The sequence below is a fragment of the Copadichromis virginalis genome, linkage group LG3, assembly GCF_057382275.1.
Source record: "Copadichromis virginalis isolate Kocher_CV1m ecotype Utaka linkage group LG3, C_Virginalis_male_GT1.1, whole genome shotgun sequence".
NCBI classification, from domain to species: Eukaryota; Metazoa; Chordata; class Actinopteri; order Cichliformes; family Cichlidae; genus Copadichromis; species Copadichromis virginalis.
The window spans coordinates 26,843,695-26,856,022 of NC_140620.1; the positions used below are offsets into that span (position 1 = coordinate 26,843,695).

The 12,328-nt window shown below is 41.0% G+C and overlaps 1 protein-coding gene across 1 annotated transcript; it reads left to right on the top strand.

Moving 5' to 3' along the window:
- The first annotated feature begins 213 nt into the window (after positions 1–213).
- On the top strand, positions 214–2,714 carry LOC146713745 (tripartite motif-containing protein 16-like). The gene has a single exon (XM_085450085.1). It carries the CDS (start codon positions 229–231, stop codon positions 1,897–1,899), a length of 1,671 nt encoding a protein of 556 aa, XP_085306211.1. The 5' UTR covers positions 214–228; the 3' UTR covers positions 1,900–2,714.
- Positions 2,715–12,328: the final 9,614 nt, after the last annotated feature.

The window sequence follows — 12,328 nt, forward strand, 5'->3', positions numbered from 1 at the left end:
TCCCTCTTCTTCCTGCTCTTAAACACAGCACCTCCTCTCTGTCCACGTGTTTCCTCGTTCCCTCCCCTTCAGATCTACAGTTTGAAGATGGGTGTAACCAACATGTGGTGACATGTAAGAGCTGACAGGCTCCATTCACTGCAGAAACATGTTGTTGAGATCAGAGCTCAGACTAGTTTCAGTTATAAGGAAGTGAAACTCACACAGTCACTGACACTGAGAGGAGAAATGGCGCAGAAAGGAGTTCAGCTGGACCGAGAAACCTTCTCTTGTTCCATCTGTTTGGATTTACTGAAGGATCCGGTGACTACAACCTGTGGACACAGCTACTGCAGGAACTGTATTAAAGGTTTCTGGGATGAAGAGGACAGGAAGGGAATCCACAGCTGCCCTCAGTGCAGGAAGACTTTCACACCGAGGCCTGTCCTGGAGAAAAACACCATGTTAGCAGCTTTAGTGGAGCAGCTGAAGAAGACTGGACTCCAAGCTGCTCCAGCTGATCACTGCTATGCTGGACCTGAAGATGTGGCCTGTGATGTCTGCACTGGGAGGAAGCTGAAAGCCATCAAGTCCTGTTTATCTTGTCCAGCCTCTTACTGTGAGAAACACCTCCAACCTCACTATGATGCAGCTCCATTAAAGAAACACAAGCTGGTGGCCCCCTCCAAGAAGCTCCAGGAGAACATCTGCTCTCGTCATGATGAGGTGATGAAGATTTTCTGTCGTACTGATCAGCAGAGTATCTGTTATCTCTGCACAGTGGATGAACATAAAGGCCATGAAACAGTCCCAGCTGCAGCAGAAAGGACTGAGAAGCAGAAGGAGCTCGAGGTGAGACGACTAAACATCCAGCAGAGAATCCAGGAGCGAGAGAAAGATGTGAAGCTGCTTCAACAGGAGGTGGAGGCCATCAATGGCTCTGCTGATAAAGCAGTGGAGGACAGTGAGAAGATGTTCACTGAGCTGATCCGTCTCCTCCAGAAAAGAAGCTCTGATGTGAAGCAGCAGGTCAGATCCCAGCAGGAAACTGAAGTGAGTCGAGTCAAAGAGCTTCAGGAGAAGCTGGAGCAGGAGATCGCTGAGCTGAAGAGGAAAGACGGCGAGCTGGAGCAGCTCTCACACACAGAGGATCACAACCAGTTTCTACACAACTACCCCTCACTGTCAGCACTCAGTGAGTCTACACACTCATCCAGCATCAATATTCGTCCTCTGAGCTACTTTGAGGATGTGACAGCAGCTGTGTCAGAGACCAGAGATAAACTACAGGACATTCTGAGAGAGGAATGGACAAACATCTCACTGACAGTCACTGAAGAGGATGTTTTACTGTCACCACCAGAGCCAAAGACCAGAGCTGGATTCTTAAAATATTCACATGAAATCACACTGGATCCAAACACAGCAAACACACATCTGTTATTATCTGAGGGGAACAGAAAAGTAACATCTATGAAGCAACAAAAGTCTTATTCTGATCATCCAGACAGATTCACTTATTATTATCAGGTCCTGAGTAGAGAGAGTCTGACTGGACGTTGTTACTGGGAGGTGGAGTGGAGAGGGGGAGGAGTTCGTGTAGCAGTCGCATACAAGAATATCAGCAGAGCAGGGATGGGCGATGAATGTGGATTTGGAAACAATAACAAATCTTGGGCATTATATTGTGACACAAACAGATATATATTTCTGCACAACAAAGTCCAAACTGTCCTCTCAGGTCCTCGGTCCTCCAGAGTAGGAGTGTACCTGGATCACAGAGCAGGTATTCTGTCTTTCTACAGCGTCTCTGAAACCATGACTCTCCTCCACAGAGTCCAGACCACATTCACTCAGCCGCTCTATGCTGGACTTTGGCTTGGGTTTGAAGCCACTGCAGAGTTGATTAAAGTCAAATAGAGAAGACAGGTTCATGTTGATCCCTGACCATTATATGTACTTGTGTAGTTTCTAAATGAGGCTTTACATTTTAGAAGCTGAGAAGTTCAGTGGTCCATTGATGTGTGAAAATAATATTGCACTGATTCAAACTGTACTTACATTTATATACCTTACATCAATATAAATCTGAATTTGTTCTTATGGCTGATAATCATGTGAGTTTAAATGATACTACTCTTCATATTCAGCATGTTTGAGTCTGTATGAGTGAATCACAGGGGTTAGAAGTTTGTAGGTCACGATGCAGGTCTCACACTATACGGCCCGATGCTCTGATGCGACCTGAGTGCTCACACTGTGCGTCCATAACATGAAGCCTATAACACAAAATCTGTCTCAGCACAGTGCAGTCCATCACCAGTGTTCGGTCCTCCAGCACCAGCTGGACTGGTTAAAACAGCAGAACACAGGATCCATCAGACAAGCGACTCAGAATGAGTTGGACAATGCTGCGGTCGAGGTACTGCAACTACATGACTTGGATGTGTGTGAAAAAGTACTCTGGAAACCTTCAGAGATACCTGACTCTTGAACGATGGGGGATTATGAAAAGATTGTAGTGACTTAAATGTGCCTGATGGAGTTAGTAAGGGTGCCGCTGTGCCTCGAGCTGATGACAGCACCATAGAAACGGATGTGTTAGTGGAGGAGGTTTGGACACACGTCTGCTTTAATGTGTTTTGCTATTAAAAGATGACAGAATGTTTTATTCATACTAATAGTTGTTAATAAATAGGATTTGCTGAATCAAATTATGTTCTGATATTGTTTTTGTATCATCGTTACATAACATCAATTTCCACATTGTACACATGCAGTTATAGTGATGACAGACACATTAGTAACGATGATGTGAGACACTTACTGACATGTACAGATGGATTTTCTAAGTATGCATGCAGGTGTCTTCAAACCAAGGCAGGAACATCTGTTGCATCTGCTTTTGAGGACGAGTGAGGGACGTGTACCTGCTAATACGTACGGCTCTGATGTCACTAACATCTCCTTGAACTCTAAATCAGTGTTTCCAACCACTGTGCCGCAGCACATACAGGGAGTGCAGAATTATTAGGCAAGTTGTAACAAAATAAAAAGGAGAAAAGAAAAGCCTTGTTAAGTCATGACATATGCTCTTCGTCCCAGGAGGGTAAATCATACCAAACCTAATTGTCAGGTTCAAATTTGTAACAAAAGACAAATCATCGGCCAGATTAATCTCAAGCATTCATCCATCAGCCACACACCTTGCGACACACAACATACAACATAACCCTGATGTCTTTTCACATAATAAGTTTCTTCTCATGTAATCAGATGTGTGCCATGTTAAAACTTCTTCACACACCTCAGAAACTCAACAACCTATTAGCTCGCCCAGCTCACTCTTTCAAGACCCCTCATCAGCATTCTGTTTTCCCCCAGCTTTGATGCAATCATCTGTCCTCCCATAATATTAGTCCACTAGTCTATGTATCACTTCTCATCTAAGTGACTTGGATAAGATGACAAACAGAATCACATGCTTAAGATGCTGTCTGGTCTTCATGAGTTTCATTATATGTGTATGTAGGGTTAGTAGGATTAATACATTTTCCGTTTGTGTTTTTGTTGTGTACCTTTTTCATTTTGTAGTGCTTCAGACTCCTCAAATGTTCCCACTTAAAGCAGTTATTTTCCTTTTTCACAGGTTTGCTAACCCAAATTTTGATTTCCCACACTAAACAACAGCATTCCTCTGTACACTCACCTGCTTCTTCCACTCTGTTCTCCTCTCCCACTCTGCAGTCCAATGGCAGTCAGTTCTCTTCAGCTTTGGCCTGTGTTTTCCACTGTCTCATCTTGGCATTTCACTCCAAAAGTGGCAAATGTCACTCAGACAGTCTCCTCAAAAGTCATCTTCACACAGTGAAGTTGTAGCTTGCTGGAAACACATGTCCATCCAGTCAGGTGATGGGTTTTCTTTCTCTCTGATGCCGTTTGCCCAAAGCGCTGCTGGACCTCTCTGCTCAGGATACTGCTGTCTCTTGACCTGCTGTGAGCTCTTGATATCCATCTCATTGTTCTAGAACTGCACTCCTTGTCTTCAGGCAGAGGTTAGCTTCCGTGGAGCTTGCTTTCTCGGGGTGAGAAACACATAGGAGTTAACCTGTAAACACAATTCAGCCAAGACTCGGCCTGGGTGTTTCTAATGATGTTAACCTATAATTGTCGTCCAACTGCTGCATGTGGAAATTTGATCCTGGTCTGCTTTTCACCTGCAAGTCACACCCTCTGCTAGGCCGGGTTAGCCTCGCAGAGGCAGTGGCGAGGCTAACCCGGCACCCTCGCCTCTGCTAACCCTGTTTTCACAATAGAGAGACGCCTAAAACAACACACATCTCTCTCTCTGGTTTTTGAACTCTCCTTTCTTTAAAACAGAAAGTGAGATTGAAGTTGCCTTAGGCTGAGCTCTTCATTTATCAATTCCTTTTTTTTCATCAACAGCACAACTATTTTCTTTCTTTTCTGTCCACTGGGGTAGAAGCTGACCTGCAGAATCACCTCTTCCCCCGTTGGAGACTATTCTCACCCACACACTTTCACACCTCTCTGTGGTTCACACACACAGTGACTTCAGACACATTACACTGCTTTGCGCACAATTTCACTTCTTTTCTTCCTTCAATGATCTACATATTACGTGCTGCCTGGTGAATACTTTGCAATGTTTTCCATCCCCTTTCAAGGCATACTTACTACTTACTCAGTTTATTCCCCATCATGGCTCAAGAGTTGGGAGTTCGTCTTGTAATCGGAAGGTTGCCGGTTCGAGCCCCAGCTTGGACAGTCTCGGTTGCTGAGTCCTTGGACAAGACACTTCACCCGTTGCCTACTGGTGGTGGTCAGAGGGCCCGGTGGCGCCAGTGTCCAGCAGCCTCGCCTCTGTCAGTGCGCCCCAGCCATCACCAGTGTGTGAATGGGTGGATGACTAAATGTGTAAAGCGCTTTGGGGTCCTTAGCGTCCTTAGGGACTAGTAATGCATTTACACTTAACAAGACAACTTTCAGCCGCACACAGACCACGTCTGGCCCACACTTGTTCACACACAAAATAGGCCTATGATCTCCCTTAAAGCAGAGTCACCAGTGAGAGCTCTATCCTCCTTACATACAAAACCAAACACTTTACGTCCTCAGTGGCGGAGAAAAAAACCTCCTTTCGGTGGTGAAACCATCCTTAAACCTCCTTGAAAACTGGCGGACAAACCAGACCTCCTTAAAAAAAATTAAAAACTGGTGGGGAAATCAGGTAGCTTATCCACCTTAAAATAAAATAAATAAACAGCCTTTATTGCAGCCTTTTATTCTCATGGTCACAGAAGGTTACAACACTGCATGTGTCTGTGTGTGTGTGTGTGTGTGTGTGTGTGTGTGTGTGTGTGTGTGTGTAATAATAATAATAATCACAGGGAAAGAAACACACACAACTAATAGGTACTATCTAACACCAGTGCAGAAGATGCAAATTCATAGAAAATATCAATATGACTCATGTAATGTTCAGTAGAAAACCAGTGTGTCTCATGGAGTAGCCCAGAGAAAACATTAGTGAATGTTGTATATCAGTCAAACAGGAGATCTTCTGTCACCATCAGGTGACACAGTTATTAAACAGTTAATTAAACGTCATCAAAGTTGTTACTTTATCATTTCTATTAGTGTTCCCTTACCAATGTCTTTTTTTTTTCTGTGTATTCTACTATGTCTACTTCTAGTTGTTATATGGCTGTCTATGATGGTACTGCATACTGTTTTTGGTGCACATATCTGTGTTTCTCAGGTCTGTTCCCTGGATTTTCTCTGGATTTTGTTCACCTGGCTTTTATCCTGTATGTTTCAGTTGTTTGTATTAAATTACAGTAGTTTTCTTTTTCCTCTTTAATAAACATGTGGAACTATTTTTTTTAAATAAGATAGCGCTGGAGTTTTCTTCCTTTTTGAATTTTTCAATGCATTTTTGTCATGTTACAATGGCGTTGATTTGTGTTATTGTCCGACGAAGATCACGAGTGCTGGAAACATTTGCAAAACAACTGGTAAAGTTGGAAACTTGTAGTGTGCGAGCTGTTGATTTTTTTTTTCATGGACATTGTTAACTATGTTTCAGATCAGTAACTGGCTCATTTGTTTGTTTTGCATAGATGTGCATGTATTTATTTTATTGTTCTGTTTTGACGTTGCTAGTTTGAGATACTGTCATCTCTGAGACGACCATTTCTGTACCTGAACCCTGGGCAGAAACAATAAACTTGACTAAACTGATATTAAAAACACTGGTTTGTTCTAATCCAGATGTAGTAGCTTTATGATGGTTTCTGCAGGTTGAAGAACAGCTGGAATCATCATCTGAACATTTAACTCCTGTAAGAGCAGCACAAAGATGCAGAAACAGGCTCTCTCTCAGTGTCGTTTTACAAATGTTACAGCTGCAGTAAAAACAAGATGAAAATAATCAGGGTGAATTTAATTGTTACTGAAACAACATGTAAGGTCTTCACTAAATACCTCACCATCTACAATCCCTCTCTAATCAGTCGTGTTGATAGGCTGTAAAGCTGTAAAACCATAAAAGTCCACAAAAACACCACTGCAAGCATCACAGGGAAACATTAGTGCAGGCACACAGTGACTGTTTCGCTTTCAGCTTCTGCAGCCAAGCAGAAAATATGCAAATGAGGAACAAAATCGAAGAGATTTAACAGAAGTAATGACCTTTTTTTTCTGTCCTGCTAAAACACATCACTAATAGCAGAAACATTAGACGTGCTTGTTTAACTAAAGGAGAATCGCAGAGAGAACCAGGACACCAGCACTTAAGCAGCTAACACATAATAAAGGGAGCTGCAAAGGAAAAACAGGGAGAATAAAAACACCATAAACAACATCCTGATTCATCTGCATGAATCACAGCAGGTTCATCTGGAGTGTGTTTGTTTTAATTGTTGCTCTGAGTTCACACTTGAGCACCTGTGCACACAGAAGCATCTCTGTTGTTTTGTACCTCTGGTCACATTAAGATGGGCAGCGGGAGACTTTGGAGGGGCTTGCCCGCAAAAAAGTCAAATACAATTGACATAATCTTCCAACAGCAGAATCTTTTTTTCTGGATAAATCAAAATCAGAGACTTGAACACCTACACAGCATCTGAACATGTGCATACTGTCCTCACTACAGTACCAAAGCTCATCATCTTGTTATGACTTATGGTTCCATAACAGGGTGTCAGTTCTGGAGTTTCCCCAAAATTACTGTTAACAGTACATATTCAGTCATAACCACACAGGCACTGCCTCTAAATAAAACCCAGTATCTGTAAAAACACCCCATGATGTGAAGATGATAGTAATGAGTTACACACACCATCAGAGGGGGCAAAAGTACAGACGTTCTTTACTTAAGTAGAAGTACAGATACCTGTGTTTTTAAAAAATATTCTCCAGTAAAAGCACTGAAGCAACTTCTTTGAGTAAAAGTGAAAAGGTACAGTTTACAGGTTACAAGGTAACTAAAGCTTGTGCTATATTAATATAAGAATATAATCAGAAAATATTATCAGTGCACAAGAATACAAATATTATTCTAATCTAAATTCTAATTCTAATGAATGTGCTTATTTTGATTTGAAAGATTTCAAAACAATAACTGTTTCCTGTTGCCTACTTTGTAGAGGGTGACTTTGCCTCTAAACAGGAAAATGCGCAGTCAGGGGTTGAAGTGGTGGAGGAACTCTAAAATTAGTAATGGCGCTCAGTGTGGGGAAAAAATGATGGCCCACAATAATTTCTGATGTAAGCTTCATAAAGTTTTCTTAGTGTAAAGGCTGCAATCAGCTGACCTGCTGCTCTTTGTGGATTTACACAACTGAACTTAACAACATGTACACAGTTTCACCAGCTATCATATCTGATGTCCATCCCCTACACTCACACTATGGTAAATGGTAAATGGACTGGTTCTTATATAGCGCTTTTCTACTCTTCTGAGCACTCAAAGCGCTTTACACAACTTGTGCATTCACCCATTCACACCAGCACATTTTTTCTAGGTGCTTTCTAACTGACATTCACACACATTCATACTCCGATGAATGCATCGGAGAGCAATTTCGGGTTAGTATCTTGCCCAAGGATATTTGGCATGCAGACTAGGGGAAGCCAGGAATCGAACCACCAACCTTCCGATCAGTAGATGACCTGCTCTACCACCTGAGCTACAGCCACTATGCGGCTTCACACTAGACAGTATACAGCTCATACAAAGTTTCAATTCAGTTAAGTAATCTAAGCATCATTATCTTAAATGCACATTCATTTCTGCCACACTTGATGTAACCATAAGCTGTCCAACAGTGTTTTATAGTGAATTCACCACATGAATGCAAACTAACCTGTTTTCCCCGGACACAACAACACACTAGCTACTCTGAAGTACCACAACCATAACTCCAGCCCACTTTAATCCCTGAGTATAAACACTAGATGAACTTAAAGGAACAAGTCTGCTTTGGAAATGTAAGGAGGAACTATCCATCCATCCATTCGCTTCCGCTTATCCTTTTCAGGGTCGCGGGAGCCTATCCCAGCTGTCATAGGGCAAGAGGCAGGGTACACCCTGGAGAGGTCCCCAGTCTGTCGCAGGGCCAACACACAGGGACAAACAACCATTCACACTCACATTCATTCGCACATTCACACGTAGTGACAATTTGGATTATCCAATTAACCTATCCCCACAAGCTGCATGTCTTTGGACGGTGGGAGGAAGCCGGAGTACCCGGAGGGAACCCACGCAAACACGGGGAGAACATGCAAACTCCACACAGAAAGCCCCCGGCCTGATGGTGGAATTGAACTCAGGACCTTCTTGCTGTGCAGCAACAGTGCTAACCACCATGCCACCATGCTGACTGCATAATAATTGTTTATTTAATAATCATTAATCAATTTAATTCAATTTTTTAATAAGCAAATGAACACAACAGCAGTTGCGTCCTGGTGCTTTATGCAGGCCTGGGGATCTGAAGACCATTTAAAGGTTCCTGGATGAACACTTCTTGTTTTTTAGAAATTTAACTGAATTTTTAGGATTTTACTGTACTAATAAATTATGTTCGTGTGTTTTTGTAGATTTTTATTATTTTTATTAAAAAACTTGTGGTGAAAGCACCATGAGACTCATCGGTAGCAGAGTGTGAAATGCTTCCTGTTTCCCAGTTATTGATTGTAAATCTCTAAAATGGTCAGTAAATACAATCAGATGACACTGTGTTTAAAGAAGAGATTTAAGAAAGTTCAACAAATCAACCAAGTGAAAAATTCCACTTTAATTACCACAAGTCAAAGTGGACACAATTCTATCCCCAGAGACGAAACCAAGTGTTATACCAGGCAGTAAACATGTTTATTTAACCTTCAGACCGTATTATCATCAAACATTATATAGTGTTATTTACAGCGATTCTTTTCCATGTACATTATTTTCCAGTCCCCTTCAGCCTCACCACTGTTGTTATGGAGGAGCAGTGGTGATGAGCTACTGGGTCTGCTGAGCTCTAAAACTAAAACTGGTACTCGGAACCTGAAGTTTGAACAGTGGGGCAGCCACACAGCTTGTTATGTCCAGGCTAACAGTCCTCACAGCTGCAGAAAAAACAGCGAACATGTTCCCCTTGTGTGAATCTGTTGGACTGTTTCTTGTAAGTGAATTCAGTGCCTGAAGATGAACACTAACAGCTAAGTGTGATTTAATTAAGACAAACACTTACTGACTTTTGTAGATTCAGTTACTACGGCAACAGTCCCTCCTCCTCCCCCTCTGCCTGTTAGTGTTGAATTCAAAACAGCTTATCTGGCTCCCTCTGCTGGTTAAACTGTTGAACTACCACATTAACTTGTTACCAAAAAGTTGATTCTGTGACCTGTGAGGTCAGTTCCTTCATCATTAATATGCAATAATACTAATAATACCAATAATAACAACTTTTTCTAATGATTTTTCTTATCTCTATATTTAAAATATAATATGCATAATACAATATATATTACAAGTAAATAAAATAAATAAAATCAAATCATTTAAAGTAATTAAATATTTAGAATAATGATCATCTGAACCTTTGCATTAAGAAGTAAGAAGTCTTTTCATTTTTGTTGAATACCCCCGATTTAAAGCAACACTTACTGTTGGCTTCATCAGAAATTCCAGAGCATTCCTAATATTTTTGGCCAGTCTATCACCATACATGAAGGGGAAATCATGTTAGTAACTCATTTCAACAAGAACCGGGCGCAGGGGCATGTTTATCACCTCTTTCTTTAACAGTTGCTGTAGTTTTGAAAGCATGATTGGAGTGCTCCATATCATTTATTTCATTTAAGGTACGAGTTTCTGTTGGCCAGCAAGGTGTTGGTGGAAACTGTGCTACTGTAGGCCAAAGATGAAGCGAGATGAGAGGGGGAAGGTTTGTTAGGAGGCAGAGAGAGATGTTAAGGGAGCCTCCAGGCAGGCGGAAAGGAAGATGAGTCAATCAACATGCTTAAGTTATCAGTTTTAAAACAACAAGCAGTGATTGTTCTTTTTAAAAGCATTTGACAATAATTAAATGCTACACTTTAAAAATTAGCAGTGGCTCATGGTGAAAGCAGCCAATCATTTGACCTTAATCCTTGATTTGCTGTGTGACTGTAAGGTCTGGCTAATAGTTGTAGTTTCTGTTTATTGTTTTCGCTCAGCTTTTCAGCTCAATCTTTTCACCACTTCTTCCACACTGAACTTTTCCTACAAGCTGGGGATGGGCTGGTCAAGTTAAGAGATTTGATTGGGCAATCCAGTGTCATGGTATCCAGTAATGAAAATGAATGAATGGGCTGCTGTGAGTGGTTGTACAGCTAGTGTGAGCCTTTCAGGCCTCCTCTGATAATTTCAATGACAGATGACGAATTAAATGAGACATCAAACATCAGTGTCCTTTAATAATTACCACTGTGATCCAACTTTCCTGTCACTGGTTTAAAGGATTTCTCAAACCAGTTAATGAAGGTTTATATACACAACAGGTTACAATTGCACAAGTGCTGCTGATTGGCTGAGGAAGAATAAAGTAGTCATGGTAAACTACTGACCAAGTTACTGTAAGATGACATAGCAACAAGATGCTACCCAAGACAACCCTGAGTGTCCAGACGATCTGATATCCTTGTGTTGGTGTTGTTCCCTCGTCATCATAAATAATGTTGTTCCAGGTTCAACATTGCAAGTGACCAATCACCTTCTCCTGACGTCATCCGCGACCTCGAAAAAAACAAACGCCTTCAAAAAATCTACTTCACTTGCGAGAAGAGAAACCACCTCTGTAAGGACAATATGTATAATGCTTACCGTTTATTAAGAAAAAGTATCCTGAAATTCAAAGAATTCAAGTTCCTGGATCGGCGGACAGAAGAGGTTTCTCCATTTCTGTGTTAAAAGTGTGGACTTCAAACTACCAGTTTTTAAATTGTGTTGATAGGCCACATAAAACCAGAGTTATGATTAAAAATATGCGCAATGTTTTTTTTCCTGAATACTAATGTTGTGTTTACAGCGGGAAGGGAAGCACTTGAAAGTATTCTCTGTTTGTGACAAAAAAAAACCCAGAAAGCAAAAACCTTGGCTTTCTATTAGTGGAAAAAAATTCTACTTTTTTATACTCGAGTTTAATGTTTTTTGTCTGATTTGAGATCAATTGTTTTAATATAGTATTTCAAAATGAAAAAATAGCTGTAAATTTTGACATGTTAAGGTGTGCTGAAAAGAATGATACCAAACAAGACAAGATAAACGGTTTTTAAAGGTGAAATGTAGAAGTAAAATCCAAAGCAGACAAAAATACCTATTATACCTAGCATTTAGTCACTTTTATAAAGGTTTTTATGAACCCATAAATTGAGGGAAAAAATACTGGGCCAAGAATGGACCCCTGAGTCATTCCACATAAGAGCAGGGTTTTTATGAGGAAATTTGTACCCCAGCCTAACTGTAAAGTTAACTACTGTGCCATTTCAGTTCTGTGCTGTGCTTTATAACTTTAAATAATTTGTAATATTTTTTCTAATACAAGTTTCAACAGGACTTAAGTAAAAGGGAGTTTAGAAATCTGTCTACAGTTGGATAAAACTTTAGGAACAATATTTATGGTTAGCAGGAACAGTGTGAAGCCTTCTATAAATAACAGTGCGTGAAATATCTTTCAATTTTCGAGAAGGAACAATGTCCTGGATTGATTGTGCATCGATCCATTGGTAATTCCTCAGGGCTCCACTAGAGGGATTCGCGCCTCTTGTCCTTCACTCTGTACAGACGAGTGAA